The sequence below is a fragment of the Anas platyrhynchos genome, chromosome 29, assembly GCF_047663525.1.
Source record: "Anas platyrhynchos isolate ZD024472 breed Pekin duck chromosome 29, IASCAAS_PekinDuck_T2T, whole genome shotgun sequence".
Taxonomy (NCBI): domain Eukaryota; kingdom Metazoa; phylum Chordata; class Aves; order Anseriformes; family Anatidae; genus Anas; species Anas platyrhynchos.
The window spans coordinates 3,283,375-3,304,348 of record NC_092615.1 but is presented as its reverse complement, the minus strand read 5'-3'; the positions used below and the strand labels follow the sequence as shown (position 1 = coordinate 3,304,348).

At 51.5% G+C, this 20,974-nt stretch overlaps 1 protein-coding gene across 1 annotated transcript; it reads left to right on the top strand.

Moving 5' to 3' along the window:
* The first annotated feature begins 1,557 nt into the window (after positions 1-1,557).
* Positions 1,558-20,468, top strand: PIAS4 (protein inhibitor of activated STAT 4). The gene is made up of 11 exons (XM_038169088.2): positions 1,558-1,707; positions 4,555-4,990; positions 10,065-10,149; positions 11,835-11,876; positions 12,278-12,368; positions 12,686-12,814; positions 12,921-13,026; positions 16,405-16,478; positions 16,654-16,814; positions 19,616-19,746; positions 20,087-20,468. The coding sequence occupies exons 1-11, from the start codon at positions 1,681-1,683 to the stop codon at positions 20,290-20,292; spliced, it is 1,488 nt and encodes a 495-aa protein (XP_038025016.1). The 5' UTR covers positions 1,558-1,680; the 3' UTR covers positions 20,293-20,468.
* The last annotated feature ends 506 nt before the right edge of the window (positions 20,469-20,974 follow it).

The window sequence follows — 20,974 nt, the reverse complement described above, 5'->3', positions numbered from 1 at the left end:
CACAGCAGCCAAATTCCCAGCCCAACAGCCCCTCTGCCCACCGTGGTCCCAGCAGGACAGCGGCGGAGCTGCTTGGGATCACTTTGGCCCTGGGAGGCTGCGTCCTGTGCTTTCCCTGTGACAGGATGAGTTATCAGCTGTTGGAGTTGCCATGGCAACCGTTTGAATTTTTAGCACCAATGCTGGCTTTCGCCAGACTGGAAGGGAATGCTGGGCAGCCTGATTAACATGTCGGCCTGCCTGGGAAACCAGCTAATTGTCTTTTTGTTTAATTAGCTCGTGGGGCTGAGGACGAGGAGGAGGAAAGTGCTGGAAAACCTCTGTGTCCTCCAACAGCAAGGATCCGCAGGGTCCGTTCCCTGTCGTTAACGCATGAGCAGTAGATGCTCAGCTGGCTTCCCAGGAGCTTCCCCTTCCCAAGATCCAGTTCCCATTGCATCCTTTTTCACCCCAACCACTGGAATTATTTCCTATAGCTCTGCCCGCAGCTGCCAGCCCACACAAGAGGGTCACCGCTGCGCACGTTCTGGCCCCACACTTATCTATGGAGAAACCAAACCCCAGGGGGAACAATACCAGGCTTAGGGACGATCATTTCTATCCCCACCTGAGGTGTTTTTGAATAGGTGATGGGTTATTGAGAGCTCGTTTCCCGAAGAACACGGAAAAATGGGGATGCAAGCGCTGACCTGTGCGGAAGGGCGGTTGGATTTCAGGGCTGCCCTCACCATGGGTGGTTTGCTTAAGGACCTTGCCAGGAGACACCTGCGCTTTGGAGATGTCAGGTGGGAGCATGGCAGGAGCTTCTCGAGACCTGGGTCCCCAAAGCAGCCGTGCAGAGATGACCATGCAGAACCACAGAATTGTAGGGGCTGGCAGGGCCCCCAGAGCTCCTCGGGCCCAACCCCCCTGCCAAAGCAGTTCCCCAGAGCAGGCTGCCCAGGGAGGCGTCCAGACGGGCCTTGAATATCTGCAGAGAAGGAGCCCCCCCAGCCTCCCTGGGCAGCCTGTCCCAGCGCTCCGGCACCCTCCCCGGGAAGAAGTTCTTTGGCGTGTTGGTGCGGAACTGCCTGGGCTCCATTTGGTGGCCACTGCCCCTTGTCCTGTCCCCACAGAGCCCTGAGAAGAGGTTGGCCATGTCCCTCTGTCTGCCACCCCTCAGCTCTTTCCAGACACTGCTGAGGCCACACCTGGGAACTTTTTAATTTAATTTTTAATTTAATTCCCCCCCTCCCAGTGCCTCCATTTGGGGAAATCCCCAGCAGCTGCACCCCAAAAACCCCTCCCCACAGCATCCTGGGCTCGCACACTCCTTATTCCAACAAGGCACCACGAGCCCTGCAGACGGGGGGGGTGCAGCACAGCTTCTGCTGCCTCCACAAACCCCAAAAACCTCTCCCTTGTTGGGAGAAATCCTCCCCGCCCCCCACCCCCAAAAAAAACAATTCTGGGGGCGCTGCCCCTTTAAGCCAACCCGAGCAGGCGTTGCCGGGCGGGGCGGAACCGACTGCGCCTGCGCAGTGGGGGGGCAGCGGCCGGCGGGGAGAAGGGCGCGCGCGCGCGCCGATTGGGCGGCGCGCGCTTCGCCGAGGCCCCGCCCCTTTCCTCCTCCCCCCTCCCCCCTCAGGCCGTCACGTGACCCGGCGGCGGCTCCCGGCGCGGTGGACGCTGGAGGCCAAGATGGCGGCGGAGCTGGTGGAGGCGAAAGTGAGTGAGCGGCGGCGGCGGCGCCCCCCCGGCCCCCAGCACCGGGCCGCAACCCCCCGAAGCGGGGCTGGGGGAGCAGCTGAGGCTTTTCCCGATCCGGAGAGACCGCGGTTGGCGGCGCGGTTGCGTTGCTGAGAGGAGGGGGCGGCACCCCTGGGCCTCCCCCCCCCCCCCCCTCCCACCTCCACCTCGTTCCCTTCCCTTCCCCGGGGGTCCCGCTGTGGGGTTGGAGGCCCCGGGTTGAGCCCTGAGGCGCTGCCCGGGGCTGGGGGCTCTGAGCTTCACCCCCCCCACACACACAGCCCGGGGTTGAGGAGCGCAGGTGGCTCCTGCCCGGTAACGGTGGAACGGCCCCGGGGGGGGCAGGGGCGGTGTGAGGGGGGGGTGAGGGAGGGAACGGTGGGGGGGGGGGGTAAAAAGGGGGGAGGGCCCCGTGCTCCCAGGGGGCTGGAGGCAAAAGCCGTGGTCCTGGGGGAGTTTGGGGTGAAAAGCTCGTGGGGGGAAGACCCTGCTGCTGGGGGGGGGCTTGGGGTAAAAACCCTGCACCTGGGGGGGGCTGGGGGGAAAAGCTGTGTGGGGTGAAGGCCCTGCTGCTGGGGAGGTGGGGTGAAAACCTCCTGGGATGGAGCCCCTGGTTTTGGGGGGGTACTTAGGGTGAGACCTTGTGGGGTGAAGCCTCTGCTCTTGAGGGGGGCGCGGGGTAAAAACCTTGTGGGGTGAAGCCCCTACTCGAGGGGGGGCTTGGGGCAAAGCCCCTGCTCTTAAGGGGGAGCTGGGGGCGAAAACCTTGTGGGGCAAAACCCCTGTTCCCCCCTGTTCCTGGGGGGGGGCTGGGGGCGATAACCTTGTAGGGCAAAGCCCTTCACCCAGGGGGCTTGGCCCCTTTCCTGGGTCCCAGTTCTCTGCCCCCCCCCTCCTCTCTGGCAGGGGCTCCGTTGTCCCCGAGGACCAGCTGGGACGCTTTTAGCCCCCATGGGAGCAGCTAACGAGCGCCGTGGGGCTGCTTGGCCGCAGCAACAGGTGCAGAGCCTGTCGTAAGCGGTGCTGCGGGCTCCCCTCTGCCTCCTGTGCGGCCTCTGCCGTGGTTTTTGGGAGCCCAGCTCTCCTCTGGAGGGAGGTGTGCTTCCAGGACCTCAGCTGGCGCCTCCTTAGCAGGTGTTTGAGCGCGGCTCTGCGCTGCTCGCACACGAAGCTGCCTCAAAGGGAGGAGCTGGCGATAACCTAGAGGCATTTCTGTCCTTAACGGGATCCCTCCAAGCACCCCTCGGACTGTTACGCAGATCCGAGCCTCGATGAGATGTTTGCTTTCTGTAAAACTTCTCCTGCTGTCCCTGCTCGAATCCGGCCTGGACCATAAACCCTTCTGAATGTAAACCAGAAAAGTCTGATGGTTCAAACTTTGCTTCATGCACCAAAAGTCTTGAGTGACCGGCAGTGTCGGAGCAGCGAGCACAAGAACCCATCCACTGTTCTCTGCCCGAGTGCTGCACAGCCTCGCTGCTTTTGTTTTTGTGAATATTTATCCTTCAGGAGCTTCAGCGAGGGCGATGCTCTCCCTGCTCTGTACTCAGAGAACGCTGAGGCACAGGAATTTGGGCAGGGGCGCGCAGGTGGCACCCAGCGAGGCAGTGACGTGGATCCGGATCTCTTGAGTCTTGTCGTTCCCCCCAATTACACAGCCTTTCTCTCATCTTTAAAGCTATCTCCCTTTTTTTTCCTTTTATTAAAGATATTTTGGGACACTTCACAGGCATTATCTCTGTAGCATAGTTCCCACACACCTGAAAGCGAATGTTCGAAGTTTCTGGATTCCTTTGTGGCTTTCTTTAGCTAAATAAATCATCCACGTCTTTCATTCCAGGAAATCCCAGGACTGCCATTGACTTCCACAGAGTTAGAACTTTTTTTTGGGGTGATTATGCATTAAAAAAGAGCGGAGAGAAGAGACCTGCTGTGTGTCTGCTCCTTGTTGGGGCTGCATCTTGAATTCTTGCATTTTCCACGCACTGGGCAGGGTGTTGAGGGAATAAATCTGGGTTCCTATCGGGTATATTTTCAGGGCAGCTTGAGCCTTACAGCCAGAGGCCGCCTGAGTTTCCCCAGCAGCGGGAGAGCAAATTGGTGAAGGTGGAGCTGGTTTTAGTGCTTATCAAAACACCGAAAGCCATAATAACCAGCGCAGCAGCTGCTGGCTGGGAGCGTGGGGGAGTGCTTGGCAAAGCCCCCGCGTGGAATCCAGAGGCGCTGTTCTCATGGGAACACGCTCCTCTCCTCAACAGCCTCCTAATATCTCTGGGTAGCCTCAGCTGGGTGCCTTTTCTTTAAAGTCCTGCAGGTACAGGACGAGTTTGAGGGGTTTTGCCCATCCGAATGGCACGTGGGTGATACTCTACTCAAAGGTTGGCAGCCCCAGCTCACTGTAACGTCAGCTGGTTTTCAGTTCATCGTCGTTTTCTTCCTTTTCTTCGCAATAATGAGTTGTAGATAAAGGTTTTAACCTAGCTCCCTTCCCCAAAGATGCCTGGGACATTTGGAGGCTTTGAGCAGGGCGGAGGAGTTACCGTGTGCTGCTGCAGGTCTTTTCCCCCGGGGTCCCTGGTGCTTGGAGCAGTAATTCAGGCAGCATTTATGGCATTTCTCCGGTGTGGGTGAGCCCGTTGGGATTTCATTGATGATTTCTGCTGTGCTCAGACAGGTGCCTAATAACCGGCACGCTGATCGGGTGGCTGATGGGGTTGGGCGCCTTTCTTCGAAGGGATTTTAGCATTTTGGATTCCAGGTTGTAGCGAGCGGACCTTTTGCCTTTGTGTATCTCTGTACGAACGTTTCTAATTTTTTATCCCCCAGAACATGGTGATGAGTTTCCGCGTCTCAGATCTTCAGATGTTGCTGGGTTTTGTTGGCAGGAGTAAAAGCGGACTTAAGCATGAACTAGTCACCAGAGCATTGCAATTGGTCCAATTTGACTGCAGCCCCGAGGTTTTCAAGAAAATTAAGGAGCTCTATGAGACTCGCTACGCCAAGAAGAGCTCCGAAGCCGCCCAGCCCCAGCCGCAGCAGCACCGGTCCCCCGAGGCTCTCTCCATCCACTCGGCGTACGAGCGGGGCAGCAGCGTGGCTAGGACTTCTCTCTCCACTCCCAATATTGACTATCCCGCGCTCTACGGGAAATACCTTAACGGACTGGGCAGGTTGCCACCCAAAGTCGTGAAGCCCGAGGTTCGCCTGGTGAAGCTGCCCTTCTACACCACCCTGGATGAGCTGCTGAAGCCCACAGAGCTAGGTGAGTTCCCCGGGTGTTTCCAGACGTAGGTGAGTTCTCCGTACACCCGTCTGTTTCTGCCACGCTTGGTCTCGGAGAGAGAAAACCTAAATAGGTTTCAGTGTCAAAGAGGTGGCAGTGTTTTCAAGGCTCTCTGAAGTCGTGTGACGGGAGGAGATGGATCCGACCCGTGGTGGGCGTCCCTCACCCTCCTCCTTCCTCCTTCCCTCGTGCTTTAAGCTCACAGAAGAATATTTCCTTTTTTTTCTTGCTTACCCCTGGTGGGCAGAGCTGCAGTATTTCGCTGTGACTCGTTACCTGCCTGCCCTCTGTAGCGTAGCACTGATGGAAGAACTCTCGTGCTGCTCTGGCACCTGGGCTAAGCGAGCACGCTGGCATTTTCCCCACTAATGCTGATTTTTAGCGCTGAACAGTCCTGACCCAAAGCCTCCTAGGGATGAGAGGGGGTGGTACACGCTTCAAACAGTTTTTCTGACTCTTTTTTTTGGCTGTGATAGGGCTTAGTGCGTGATGCTGTGCGTTCTGAGGAGCAACTGGGAAACTGTAAGAAGGGCTTTCTCCCACTTTGGGGCCAGAAATATTTTCTTTTTCTTTTTTTCATTATTTTAACTCTGAGAAATGAAGAGTGTAACCTGCTTAGCCTTGGTGGACGTGGTAACATCAGGCCTTGCTGGGAAGCACAGGAGCTCAGGGAGCTGGTCTTCCTTGGCTGAAAAACCTTCTGAAATGCTTCCAAAAAAAAAAAAAGCCAACAACATGAAGATAGGATCGTGCAGGTGCACAGAGGGCTGCAGTGATGGAAATGGAGGTGTGAGGTGGCTGCCTGGGGTTACCCAGGTATCCAGATAATGGGGGTGTGCGCACCTTGTGAGACCACAGCTCAAATGCTTAAACCTGTCTTTATTTTTTTTTTAAATCAAGGGAATACAGTTCTCAGGAAATGGCCTTCTGTTCTATGTGCCTACACTTTACAGTTCCTTAATTCCATCTTCCTGCTTTTTCATCAGACTTTTTTTTATTCTCTTCTGCCTCAAAGCTGGTTTGTTGTCCCTTAGGCTCATTTACCTCCTTGTTCAGTTGTCTGATAATTTCTGCCATATGCTTATTATCCTTTGTGTGTGCGACTTTCCCTTATTACACCTGGCTCTGTTATTAGCCCTGAAACAAGCAAGTTTGTTAGTTTTGGGTTTTGGTTAGCTTTTTGGAGATAAAGCCATCCTGATTTTGGTTTTCATTTGAAGGTTGGATGTGTTACGGCTGTGACCGTTTGAACAGTCAGAAGGAGGCAGCCACTGTAAAACTGAGATGTGCCTTTAAATGCTGCTTGGGGTATGGGCTAATTCAGCCCGAAGTGTGAGATGGCATTTATTAGTCAGAAATGCAAGTGGAATGTTTTGAAGAAAAGCAATTCTAAAATGTGGAAACACCCGGAGATAGGAGCGGGGATTTACTCGCGGTGATTAATAGATCATATTAGAAGCTGACGTGAGATGTTCTGTATCAGATCCGAGGTCTCATTAAATTTAATATCTCACCTCTATGTTAGCTGATGCCTCCCCTGGGTCAGCGTGCTCCCTGAAGCGTATTTGGTTAATTTTCCCTTTGATGGGAGAGTTTTCTGCCTGGGGATGGGTGCCGAGGAGCTGGGCATGGAGCAGATGCTCAGTTGTCATCCCGGTCAGCTGTTGATCACCCCTAGATGTCTTCCACATGATTTTCTCAGCCTGGTGGGCCGCAGCTGTAATTCCTTCTGCCCACGCTACAGGAAATAGAGGTGCGTTTGTTGCTCCGTACAGCTGGGAGTATTTAGATGGGGCACAGAGCTCCTGGGTGCGACGGGCTTCTGGAACCACTTCTAACACCGCCAGGTAGCACAGCCCCACGTGGGCTGGATGGGGCAGGAGGTGAAATGAATGGGTCCGAGGAGAACCGAGTGGTTTGCTTTCTGTGTCCACACCAAGCGTAAATCAGAGGTTTGTAACGTGGAAGTACCCAAAAGAGACTGCTCTGGTTAAAAACACCTCGCTGCTGCTTGGGCAGCGCCTTTCCCCGGGCTACAGAGGAGGGGGTTAAGCACAGAGCCCTGGCTGGAATAGAGGAAGCCTGATTTATGTTCCTGACGTCGATGGGAAGCACATTTGTTAATTAAAGGCTCTCTCGCCTCCTTGAGATGGAAGGTGAGGTGGGCAATGCCTCATTCGGGCTGCAGGCAAGCCGATTCCCTGAAGGAGGGTCGGATTACCCTTGTCCTTGTAGACAAAGGTGGCTTCAGCTAAAAGCAAGTAGATTAGGCTGGTCGTGAAGCAGCTACTCCGTCGTATTTGGGGGCTGCACACACCATGCCAGCCACTTGGAGTTTAGCATCCGAATTACCTACACACAGACAGCTTTCTGCTTCGGTCTGGGGATGTCAACACCAAAGAGTCCTTTTAATTTACGTAAATCATCACAATTCTCTCGGGTAGGTAAAGCTTAAAATTAAGATGGATCGGACACCTTTTCAGAGGGAGCGAACGCTAATTACCTTTCCTGCCTTAACAGCTAACGAGCAGAGCGTTGCCGTGTCCTGCAGTGCTTGCGGGGTGTGCTCACCCTCTGGCACCTCTGTGGGTGAAGCAGTGGGAGCGTAGCCCCTGCACGAAGCCGAGCGCCCTTGGGTTCAGTCAGAGCAGTTCCCGTAGCCAGGGAGGGGAAAATGTGATGGACTGCACCCTGCAGTTGATGCAGTCCCTGTTTTGGGTGGCTGGAGCAGGAGCTGCGGGTTAGGTTGGCTCCTCGGAACAGGAGCACTCTGCAGTTACATCGGGCTACGGTTTTGAAGATTGTTCCCCAGGGCCTTTTGGGTTTAGATGTCTTCTCTCCTTCTGAAGCTTGCTGACCAAGCTCAGTCTTAAAAAATAAATAAATAAATAAAAAATTGATGTCCTGCTATCATCAGCTGTTTAACTGAGCCCAGCAGCGCTCGTGCAGGTCCAGGAGCTGAGTTTTGGTGCCGAGACATCCGTCCTGGAGCAAAGACAGAGCTGTTCCCTTTAGCTTCAAAAGCCTAACGTGTAAATATTGTTCTGGCTGCTTATCAAAGATGTGAAGAGCGGATTGGGTACCCTAAAAGCCTACCTAGGGGAGGTGGAACTGATTTTCCAGAATGAAGGTGTTGAAGGAAAACAAGCTCATTGCCCAGCTCTGTCTTGCAGAAGCTTTTCTCCCCATCTTTTGGGGATGTTCTCTTGCACTTTCCTCAAACATCCAGTCCTGATTGCTGCTGATTTCTTTGTTTTTTTTTGTCTTTCCACCAGCTTTTTTTTTTTTCTAAAATTGGGGTGTTTTGTGTGAGCCCGCAGCAGGTGCCCGTGGGGGCGGTGGAGAAGTGCCCCTGGGGTGTTTCGCATCGGGGCAGCACGCATTGATCTCATTTCTCATTCTGCAAGCACAAGGAGCTTTTACTGAGTAGCTGCAGGGAAAAAACATGGGAAAATGGCTGTTTTTAGAGTTCCTGTAACGGTGGTCAGACCATAGCCAGCTGTGCCAGCTTGCCATCGTACCCCGGTTTTGGTAGAGGTGATTTTTTGGTGGTTGAGCGAAGGAAGGCGCAGCCCTGGAGCAATACTTGCTGCTGCTGCTGCCTGGTGTGCAATAGGATGAGCGAATGGCCCGCTTGGAAATTCAGGGGGTGCAGGAAAGCTGCCCTGGAGAGGTGAGCGGAGGCTCCTGGATCCCTCGCGGGGTCTGGTTGTGGTGCTGGGGGCATCCCCTGAGGGTCCGGGTTCGTTCTGCAGGCAGCGTGCCCTGCTCAGAGGGCAGGGGAGCATTTGCCAGGTGATCTGATATAAATGCAAAACGACATGAATTTCTTTTTGTTTTGCATCCCCAGGTTTGCCTTGGTTTTGTGTAGCTCAACAATCAGCAGGGCAGCCTGCCTACAGGCAGCTATTGAAGCAATTATATTAAAAAAAAACTTCGGTTCTTGTTGTTAGAAAGTGCCCCGTGCTGCAGTCCTTGGGAAACGCTCCCCTTCTGGCTGGTTGTTCTGGTCAAGAGGCACTTAGGTGGAAACTGAAATTCAATTAAAAGTCCACAAGGACTTTTTTATTATTTATGAATTCTCCTTTTGTAGTTTTAAAGCTGAATTATCAAAGGGAGGTATATGTAGTCAGTGAATCGGGTTGTCACTGCGTCTTTCAAGATCTGAGAGCTGCAGAGGTTTTATCCTTCCTTCGTCTCGTTTTTGTTCACAGAGAAGCACGTTTTCCTACATCCTAAATTCTGGTATATTGGCCAACAAGCCAGTGACTTTAAAATCCACTATTCTTGATTAAAAAGGAAAAAAACTGTTCTGTCACTTCCTGTTCTTCGTGTTTATCTTGGGACTTTCAGCAGCTCCAGGACCTGATTTTAGCTGGAAACACGCTCTGATAATCAAATGTGCTCTGCTAGAACTCAATAAAAGGTACTAAGTGGAAGTCTCAGGTTTTCCACATCTGAAGCTCAACGTTAATCACACTAAATGCGTTTGGTTTTGAATTATGTATGGATAAAAGACCAATTAGTGCTGGGTTCTCAGCTGAGCGTTTCTGCTCTAACATCCTATAAAACACGCCCTCAACTCCAGGTGTTTGTGAACAGTGTTCTCTGTCTCTTTGTTTCTTGTGTTTTTCTTTTATTCCCAGTTGATCCCTTTTTTTTTCCTTTTTATTTCCAGAATCAGTCTCACAGTTTCATGCTTTCATGACATTTGTTCTTGTATGAACGTACGCGTGTTGGCTTGTTGATTATTTGAGGAGAGAAGGGATTGGAAAAAAAAAAAAAGACCAAATCCACCGTGTGCTAACCCAAAAAACAGGCCAAAAAACAAATGAGCACTGCTGTAATCAGTGGCACATTTGCCAAAACTTGGTTTATTATCTTGTTACGAGAATGTATGGTGATAGAAGCTCTTGTGCAGCTGTATGGAGGCAGACAGGACTTAGACATAAACAGAGCTCAGAACATTTAAAAAAAAACAAACCACCTTGTGCTTAGCAGTGTAAGAGCTAGTTATTGCCAATTTGATGTACATTTTTTTTTCCCTCTTCAGTCCCACAGAACAATGAGAAGCTCCAGGAAAGTCCGTGCATTTTTGCATTGACCCCGAGACAAGTGGAGTTGATCAGAAATTCCAGGTACTTCTCACCGCGTGGTAATAGTTGGAGAAATGGAGGCTGCCTAATTCCTGAGTGTTCCCTCTCTGTGGGAGCTCATGGTCCCTGCGTGGAAACACTTGAGGATATCAGCAGACCGGCTACATCCAATGTAAAGCAAATAGCTTTTGTGGGGTGTGGGGGTACAGCACTTCTGTCTAAGCCCCTGAGTTTCATTTCTGCTCCTCTAGTGTCCCGTTTGAACGGTGTATTTGAGCAGGGAAAAAAAAAAAGTATGAAATCGTTGATGACACGAATTCTCTGCTAAGCTCGTGTTGTGAATATTTGCAGATTTTTCCTTTGCATCAAAAGTTCAAAAGCTCGCCGTGTAACTCTGTTTGCATCTGAAAGAAGGCTTCTGTTTTGCACAGGGTGCTATAGTAACTGCATAGGCAAACATCTTGCACCGATTAGGATTTAGCCTGACCTCTGTCACGAACCAACTTTTGATTTAAACAATGAAACGTGTGAGACACGTCAGTGCAGGCAGTAAGGCTTGCTCCTTCGCTGACCTGCTTTGGTCCTTGCCGCCACGAGAGGCCAACGGTGCAGAAAAGGTCCTCCAGAACCAGGCATTATATATCACCTTTAAATACTTTAAATAAAAGCGTCTTCAAGTACTTCTTTTCCCAGTAAAATCGTGCTGTTATAAACTCAGAGGAAGGTGGTGTTTCTGATTGCTGTTGGAGAAAGTCAACAGAAGCAGTGCAGGGGAAGCTGTGTAAAGACTTAACAGAAAGGAAATGATACCCACAGAAAGCTTTAAGGGTGATAAAAGACTGCGCGTACTGTAGCTGATCCTTAATGCTCTGTTCTAAGTATATTTGGGTTTGTGAGAAAACTTCCACCATCAGGAACATCTTCAGTACAGCAGTTTCTCAGCAGGGGTTTCGATGAGTGTCGTTCCCTGTCTAGAGTGATCGTGCAGCGTGAGGATCTTCCCCTGCCCCTGGTAGCATCCAGGTGCTTTCCACGCACATCTGAAACTGTCACATCAGCTCCCGACTGTCAGCTGAGCTTGGGTTCCATCCCCTCCACCCCAAAATGAAACAGAAATTATGCCAAAACACAGAACTGGAATGTGAAAGGCTTTCAGAAGGAAATCGAGGCTAATTCTGGTTTCTCACCTAGCGCCTTGAATCCTGTGCAGTGTGTTTGGTACCTGTGTATGGAGCCAGCTAATAAAATCCCCTTGTTCTGTGATGTGTAGCTTTCCTGATACCAGTTGAAATATGTTATAAACATTACCAGTGAAGTTAGCAGTGATAAATTGTTCTGCTGGTGCCATAATACACAGATTCCTTGGTTTGCATGAACAGCTTTAATTGAATTGTTAAACAAAGTCTTGAAGGAGCAGTCAGATACACCTGACCTTAAAACCTAGTTTTTATAAATGCTTACAAATAAGAGAATGCCAGGCAAATGGGTACCTCTCTTCAAACAGTTTTACAGTTTTGAAAGCCCAGGGGAAGGCTGTAGGATGGTGCATTAGGAAACAATATTTACAGGGCTGCTGATATCTGCAGAGAGAATTGAATAAATTAAATTCTGGAAAGTAATTCTTTGAAGATTTGTTTTTTAAAATTAGCAAACTCTTGAGTCTGATGAAGGTGATGGCTGATTTTGTTTTGTCTTCACATAAGTTTGTTTCTTCCTTAATTTACTAGGGAGTTGCAACCCGGTGTGAAATCGGTTCAGGTTGTACTAAGGTATGTCTGAGCATGGGGTTAACTTACCGGGAAGTGCAGCGGGGGGGAGGAGGGGAATGCATTACCCAAAGAGAATCATCTTCAGTGTGGTTTTCATAGCTGTAAAGATAACCTACAGTAAATTGCTTGTTTACGTGCCAGTGTCTTAAACTCTACTTTCTAACCTCTCCTTACATGTACCACTTGAGTTAGTGCTGCGGTAGAAAACAGCAGGGTGTCGGATTTGTCCACCCAAATCTCAAGGCTGCATGAAAACCTGGAGAGCAGAGTGGAATTGGCTTTGCTTTGGCCAGACGAGGGAGCATGGGTTGGTGTGGTAAAGGTTGGCTGCTGGTTGGCGTGTAGAGCTTTGAAACATCGAGCAGCGTGGGGATGCTAAGCGGGGTGTCCTTTCTTTGCAGAATCTGTTACACAGACACCAGTGCTCCCCAGGAGGACCAGTACCCCCCGAACATCGCGGTGAAAGTGAACCACAGTTACTGCTCCGTGCCGGTAAGTTGGGGATGGGCAACACTGCAGCTTTGGAAGGACTGGTGGAAGTATTTCTGTATTCTGATGAAGGCAGATTATAAAAAGGCATGACTTAGTTTAAGGTTAATCTTCTAAGGGGTTATCCGTGTTCATAAACTGTCCTTGCAAAAAGACTTGATCCTTTTCGCTTTGTGCTGGGTCAGGCTGCTCGGCTCCCTTCTGCCCCTTTCCTTGAAAACTGCGGGTGGGTTAGAATTCAGCGAAGCTGTTGGATAAATGTTCCCCAACAGCAGCTTCTTCAGCATTTAAAAAAAACAAAACAAATCTTTCTGCCTTAGGGCTACTATCCATCAAACAAACCCGGAGTGGAACCGAAGAGGCCCTGTCGTCCCATCAACCTCACCCACCTCATGTACCTGTCTGCAGCCACCAACCGCATCACTGTCACCTGGGGGAACTACGGGAAGGTACGTGCCGAAGGGAGCTGCACAGAACTGCACCAGCACGTGCAGGAGAGCAGCCCTGCTCATCCTTCCCCTTCCTCCTCTCCTCATTATTTTCCTTCCTCCTTAGAGCTATTCCGTGGGGCTGTACCTAGTGCGGCAGATGACCTCGGCAGAGCTGCTGCAGAGGTTGAAAACCATCGGAATCAAACATCCCGAGCTCTGCAAAGCACTTGGTGAGTATGTCTGCCCGAGAGGTGCCTAGGGGAGGCTCACTGCATGCCCCTGACACTGCAGCATTCCTAACAGCCAGGCTGCTAGAAACGTTTCGGGAACAGCCGCCTGGTTCTGTGCGATTGCTTTCCACCAGTTGTATAAAAACACTTTTTGTTTGAACAGGCTTGCTAAGATGTTTGTTAGGCGTATGAAATTGCCCCAAACCCGTGTGCAAGTGCAGCATTTCAGCAGCGTGTCTCTCTCACGGCTCTGCAGAAGCTCTGCATCACGTAGTTGGATTTAGGCTTTGTCTCCAGGTTATATCGTGATGAGTGCCGCTGAGGGCCGGTGTCATTCTGATGCGAATGGCTTCATGCCTTCATCTGAATAATTATGAGCTGATGAACATTGCCACAGCACCTCGGCCTTGACCCGCACTATATCCAAAGGAGCTTTCTGGAGCAAGGGATCCTGGTGAAAATGTCCTGCTGCCCACCCCACCCCCTGAATCCTAGGGGCTGGCAGTGGGATTTCACCAACAGAACTTTCAAATGCGTTGCCAGCTTCAGAGAAGAGATGATCCCGAGAGATGTTTATCCTAGACCACTCAGGTAAATCATCGTGGTATGAGGCAAATAAAAAACGTTATGGAAATGTGAGGGGAAATTACCTTTTCGAGGCAGAATCGGACTTGCTTGCAGCTCCAGAGAGTCTGGAGGATTTCCAGTTACTTAATGTTAGTGGAGAGACCATTCTTGGTATTTAGTTCTGCATCAGAGAACTAACATTGTGGATCATAATGGTCTTTAAAACATGCTTTTTAGATCATGGACAACTCTTACCAGGTGTAAGCAGCATAATCTTGGAGATAGCTCGTAGGTCACAGGGGAGATGATTTCAGGCATGTCAGGTCTTCAGATGGCTAATCTGCCTCATGGGGCTTATTGCTGCTCTAGCCAAACTTCTGATCCTTCTGATCTTCACGTGTGTAAGTGCAGCAGTCCTGTAGCACACGCACATTTTTACGTCTGTATATCACAGCAGATGGTGTTCGTGGCAGTCTTGACCATATTAGCCCACCGACAGCCAGCACTTACCTACTGACGTGAGAAACACAAATTTCCACTTGTTAAATATCCACTGTTCTCAGAACACTGGTTGTGTTCATCAGAACCTCAAACGAACGAGCAGGTGCTGGTTCTGAGTTGTCTTAAAATGCGGAGGATCCTCTCCTCCTGCTGACACTGTGCTCTTCTTGAAAGCGGGCTCAGCAGCGTGTTCTGTTCCCTTCAAAGCAAGTGTTTGCACGGTGGCTTCCTGGACTGAAAGTGGCAGGCAGAGGTTCTGAAAGCAGCTTTTTTGCCTTTTCCACTTGGTAACAAACCTCCGGTTCAACTGAGCTGGATAACTAACAGCTTTGGCTGGGTGTAGGGGCAGAGATGAGCTGCACTTGGCGACCTTCAGTTTAACCAAACAGGAGCATTATTTCGTTTCGCTTCACTTCGTTTGGCCTGTTACTGCATGGAAGTTGTTTGGACATCTGAAACCAACAAGCACAAAAAGCTTGTAAACTTTGCTTTTAGAGCTCTGGCCTGGACTGCAAACGATTCCCCTTTCAGCTCCTTGCAATATCCCTCAGTACTTACTAAAGCTCCCCTTTGACTTGGGTTGCATCTCGGGGCTGACTCATCTTCCTTTGCATATGCTTCTGTTGACTTTAGGAACGTTGTCTGCAAACAGATGCTTGTATGCATGGCTGCGGATCCAAAAGCAGTTTAAGACAGCTTGATTCTAATCAGGAGGTCCTGGAAAACGCCCATTTTTCCTTTCCATGCATCCTAATTCATGCACAGAATGTGCTCTTAGCAAAAAAAAACCTTTGTGAAAATTAAGCTCGGATGAAAATCCTCCTAATGTGAAGAAAGCAACACCAAACCTTGTAGACGTGTGAGAATTTCACATCTGGGAATTCACTCTAATTAGAGCTGCGTCTTGCAAAACTGCATGCAGCCTCATTGTCTGCTGATATCTTGTTATGATCTGCAAAGGTCAAAATAAATGCTTGACTTGCTCCAAAGAAATAGGGTGATGCAAGTGTCCTCGGCCTTTTCAACAGCAGAGCTCTTCTTTAGGAGTCGTGGGGTCGTTTCACTTTGGTTTGATTCTGCACCTTGAGGCAGGACCTTCCCCTGTGGGAGCTGCATACCTGCTCTTTTTGATTTCCCTGCAGCCCCTCTGGGTTTTCCTTTTTCCCTTTCAGTACGTGGCAGCAGGGGCAGGGCTCTCCCTCCTTCCCTGATGTCTGACTCTTTCCCAGCAGATGCAGGATCGCTGCTTTTTGCATGGCTGCCTTGCTCTTTGAGCTGCCTCCCCTGGTACATCTAGGTCTTTCTGTGGTTCCTTGTGCAAGAGTTGGAAGAAATGAGCCGGCCAGCATGTAAACTGAAGAGTTCCAGCCCAGTAGCACTAGGAGGAGGCTTGTTTATTGGATGGAGAAATCCCGATTTCCTGTCAATTTGACTGTATCCCGTGCTTGCTCACTTCTGGGGGGGCTTTCTCAGAATTGCAGGGGGCAGGGGCATGCAGTTAACCCTTCCCTATTGCCACTGATCTCGGAAGGGGATAAAATCCATCCCGCTTGTGCTAACGAGCAGGCAAGTCTAAACTCACTTCTTCCTGGGAGGCTGTTGCTGTGTGCTAGAGCTCTGTCCGCTCTTTCGCTCTCTGCCAGAACAACTGCCCAAACAGCAGGAGGCCCAGGTACGTGGGTGTTGCAGGCTCTCTGAGGGCAAATAATGACAAAATTAACTCCCAATCGACTCCCTCGTTATGATGCTAACATGACAAAGCTGCCCAGCAGTGTGGTTTCCTTCTGTGCTCCAGCTGCCCAGCCTGCAGCTTCACGGGAGAGGTAGCAGAGTTGCTCAAAGAGCCCTAACAGTAACTTGTGGTCGGTGTGCACCTGGCTGCCCTCATCCCAAGGGATGGACCCAAATCCACCCTAAATCTCCTTCGCTTGGTCTCCCTGGATGAGGGGCAGCCTGTGCCACTTGGCTCGTTGGGAAGGGAGTCAAGTCAGGGGCTGGGGACTGTAAGAAAACGTGAGCTTCCTAGCAGACAGCTGGCCTGCACTCCATCGTGCCCAAAGTTTTTGGCTAGCCAGGCAGCACAGGCAGTGCTCTACTGAGCTCTGAAGGCTGCACGAGCCTGGCCTGGCTGGTACAAGAACTTTCTGTCCCCTGCATTCCCTGGCTCTGACAGGCAGAGCTTGTCACCCGCGGTGGAAATGACTTGTAGGCAGCCAGGGGCTGTCGGTGAGCTTCTTGACCCGTGCTACGCGTTGTTGCCAGGTTTAAGTTTGCATCTGTTAAATGTTGTGCCCTCTACTCTTACTGCAGTAAAAGAGAAGCTACGCTTGGACCCGGACAGTGAAATAGCCACTACAGGGGTTCGTGTCTCTCTCATCTGTCCGGTAAGTCCCTGCAAGACATCTTACTCTGTTTTTTTTGTCAAGAAATCCTATTCTACTGCCAGACCTGTTTTGTGAGCTGTCAAACCTTCCCTGGTGTCTCAGACTCTGAGGAGGAGCTGTCTGGTGGTAGCCTGGGTGGGGTTTGTCCCTGATCTTCTGCTCTTTGCTCCAACAGCTGGTGAAGATGCGGCTGTCTGTGCCGTGCCGGGCAGAGACCTGCGCACATCTGCAGTGCTTTGATGCCGTCTTCTACCTTCAGATGAATGAGAAAAAGCCCACATGGATGTGTCCTGTGTGTGACAAACCAGCGCCCTACGACCAGCTAATAATTGACGGGTGAGTGCAGCCGTTTCTATCCCCAGCCTCTTTCTTTTCTTTCTGCTGGGCGTGGCACCGCGCTTTTTGGTCTCTGCATCTGATTGAAGTCTGCCTCAACACAAAGCTGGAAGTGCCTTCTGCTTGTGCATAATGTGCCCACGTGGTTGTCTTGGTGTGTTAGAGCAAGGCTTGCTTGTCAGTTTGCCCTTCTTGATTTACACAAAAGCGTTTTAAGAACTGAGCATTTACTGCCTCGCTCTTTTCATCAGGCTGCTGAACCCGCACAGCCAGCTGCCTTGGTTGACAGAGGTCAGGCTGTGTGGAATAAACCCACTTTGTGAGCACCCGATAAGGTGATTTGTGAAAGGAACCATCTTCCTGTTCTCCTCTTGGTGTGAGGTGCTCGTAAGCTTGCAAGCAGTTCTTGGCGTGCTCTAAAGATTTGGTTGGGGGAATCTTTGCCAGCTTTTATAGCAGACATCCTGCAACGTGTAGCCCCCCAAGAACAAGGAACAAATGCAGCATTTGCATTAGGAATGCTCTCTTTCTATGGTCTTGCTCTGAATCTGGAATAGTTATCTATAAAAGCACAGGAAGGAATTAGAGCAAGTAAATTTCAAAGCGCATTTGGACAAGAGTGAGGCAAGAAATGCAAGCCCCATCAAAAGTTCTTCAAATGTGAATTTGGGGAAGGTTGCTTTGGACTTGACACTCTACTTGTCATCTAGCCTTCCGTGTGCGTGGGAATGGTGTCTAACTCTGGTCCAGAGCTACGGGAGTTTGCTCTTCTTACCAAAGAGCACAAAGGTCTTGCCATCAGTCAGGAGAGCTGGGTCACTTTGCAGGTGATTCTTTAAAGTCCGAGGGAGTCTTTACACTGGAGAGCTCAAATATGCAGCCGTTTGCAGAGAGGGTTACCCAAAGCCAGCAGATCTCCCTCTCCTGGTTGCAGACCTGGTGGATGGAGTCCTGTACCCAGGCTGCAGAAGGAGCCAGGCTGCCAGCAGGCACCACCTGAGGCAAGCCAGGAAAAAATAAATCTGACTGCAGCGCTCATCGGCCCCGGCAGCATGGGCTCCAGAGGCTGTCCCTAGAGGAGAGCTCGATAGATTGCCTGGCTTCTGTTCAAGAGTAAAGGAAGGAAGAAGGGAACTAATGCAAGCGGTGACCTCCACCCACCCCCCAGCTTGAATCTTTGCTGCTGCAGAAGGCGAGGAGGCTGCTCGGGACAGGCCGGGATCGCTGCCAGCCCTGGGGGTGCTCCGGCTGCCGGCAGCGCCGCGGGCTGGTGGAGCCGAGGTGCAGCGAGGTGTGCGGCTCTCAGCTTCTGGGAACCGATCTCCGCCCTCGTGGCTTGGATAATTGGCCTCTAATGCAGGTTCTCTGCGATGCAAGGAGAGCTCGGAGGGGTTGCTTGGGTGCTTCCAGCTCCCTCGGCGCACGGGGCAGTGCAGTGAGCAGGCGGCTCAGCCCGGGTGGCACGTTCCCAGCAGCGCCGTGCTCGTAGGTGCTGATCCCATCCAGCGGTTGTGGCTTTTTAGGCAGCCTGAAACAGCCTGGGCACAGATAACCTGTTTGCTTTGTCCTCCGGCCAACACCAACAGGAAAATCCAGTTCCTTCTGAGATCCCCGACAAAGCTGCTGAGGCTGAAGGGGAAAGTACAAGGGGTTGGATTGTGGAGAACCTCTGCAGATCAGCAGCAGGCTTGCTTGTCCCTCTCGGACAAGGAGGAGGAAGAGGAGTTGGTTGTCACTGCTGAAGGCTCAGCACGTTGTTTTGCCCCTGCTCTGCGGTGCTCAGGGCTGGGTTTTGGTCCTGGCTCTGTTGGATGGAGGGGTAACCTTCAGCTTCCTGGCAGTACGCTGGAGGGAACCTGCTAGTCACGGCTGGATGTTGGTAGCTAAAAAAGGGGCGTAGTTCCTGGGGAGGTGGCTGTGGCTGCTCGTGTCTGAGATCCTCGGGGCCTGCTTAGCTTGGAATCGCAGCCGTGGTGGGTGCCCTGGTAGGGGACAGGGCTGTCTGCGGGACCACAGCTCCTCCTTGGGCTGGGAGAAGGCAGAAATATTTTCCACTAACAGCTCCCTCGGGCTTCTCAGATTTTTACTATGAGCATTTCTTAGTGCTAGAAGGAAATGCCCCAACCCAGAGGTGAACAACCTGCAGAAGGGCAGTTCTAAGAGCAGGTCCAAGCAAACCTCACAGGCCAGTGGTACCAGGGAAGATCAAGTACCCGGGGTGTGAGCTGCAGTGAGGCAGAGCGAGCCCCTCGTGCTGGTCGGTGTCTGACCGAGAACCTTGGGGTGCCTGCACTGGGGATGTTCCCAGAGGTGAATGATTTATTTTTGTGTGTGTGTGTAGATGCATATATTGTTGTGATGGCGTTGGGAAATAAGAATAGGAAGCGCCGTGCTGCTTGTTGGATGCCTCATTTCCTAGCAGAAGGGGCTGTCGTGGCCCTGAGGGACATCTCGATGGGGATGTCCTGGCACCAGCCCTGCCAGGGCTCTGGGTCGGGTACCACAGACTGGGGAAACTGGGTGAAGGGGCAAGGCTCTTCTAATTGCACGTAATTAAAACGTTAGTTCATGGTTTAGGTGCGTTGTCAGAAAGGACTGGGATGGTCTGCGTTGTCAGAACCTGTACTCGTTTTATGGGAAATAAAAACGAGCTCTTGACTGCGAGGGCTGTCTGTTTGGCAGCCTCCTGCCAATGCCAAATTTCTCTTAAATTGAAGGCTATTTAAGGTGAAGCTCCAGGCTGCTGGCCAGGGCTGCTGCTGGCCTCAAGGTTAATCGATGGCATCTTCTCTCCCGTCCAGGCTCCTGTCAAAGATACTGACCGAATGTGAGGACGCGGATGAAATAGAGTACCTGGTGGATGGCTCCTGGTGTCCCATCAGAGCCGAGAAGGAACGGAGCTGCAGCCCTCAGTGTCCAATATTAGTTCTAGGTGAGCGTCTGGAGATAAAGGCTTGGCATTTCTGTAGGCAGCGTGCATGGATTGGGGAGCTCTAGTTTTGCAGGGGGCTTGAGAAGAGCTGTGTGACATCTGGGAACACCGAACGTCCCGAGTTGGAAGGGGTCAAAAAAAAGGGATCCCAAGGTCCTGGCTCCATACAGGACCCCCCAAAAAAATCAAACCTGGTGCTCGAGAGCCTTGTCCTCATGTGCCATTTGTACCGAGCACTGCACAGCCACGAGAGACCACGAGGGTCAGAGCATCCCCCGAACTGGACATGAATTAATTAGTAGGGGTCTTAATTAGTCCTCTCTTCCCTGCCCCCTCTCAGGTTCCTCAGATGTGAACGGGCTGCTGCCCACCCCTAACGGTAACGGTGAGAACGGCAAGGCCACTGCCGACGTCGTGGATTTAACACTGGACAGCTCCTCGTCGGAGGAGGAAGAGGAGGAGGACGAGGAGGAAGACGACGACGATGACGGACCCCAACCAAAACGACGCTGCTCTTACGAGAAAGGTTTAGTTTCTGCCTGCTGACTGCGGAAGCAGCTCTGAATCTCAGAACGGACAGACTTGAATACTCTGGTGCTTATTAAACTGGAGGAGGGGGAGAATGTCCTCTCCCACCTCGTCTCCCTCCCTCCCCGATCTCCTTTGACTTTCCTATTCCAAATTAACCATTAAAAACGAGAGAAAGAAAAAAAAAAATAAAACCATTGAGCTGCTTCTTGGTTGGAAAACTACCCCACTCAAAGCCTGACCCTGAAACCGGAGTCTGAAGTAAGGGAAGTGTCTTAAGGCAGCCAGAACCCGCGGCTCGCTGCTGCCCCGCACCAGGACCGTTCAGCTCGGTGGAGTTCACCTGCAGACCTACAGGACACCCGACTCCCGTGCATCTCCAAAGCTGTGTGCATTTTTATTGTCTTGTTGAAATAAGCATTCCTGGTTATCTAAAAGTTTTGCTGGACATGTTTTGGGGAGGGGGGTGGTGGGGGTGGGAAGGGGGGAGGGACAGGAGAGGAGTTGGGGGGGTGGGCGAGGGAGGTTTGTATAACCCAGCGAGCATAGAGGGGGGGGTTTATAGGGGTGGGGCTGGGGGGCACGGGGCGAAAGGGAAGAGACGTCTGATTGGAATCGCACTGTTCTAGATAGGAGCTCAAGCAGCTCTGCACCTCATGTAAAGAGACACGTTTCGAATCTTTTAACCCGACCCGAAGGT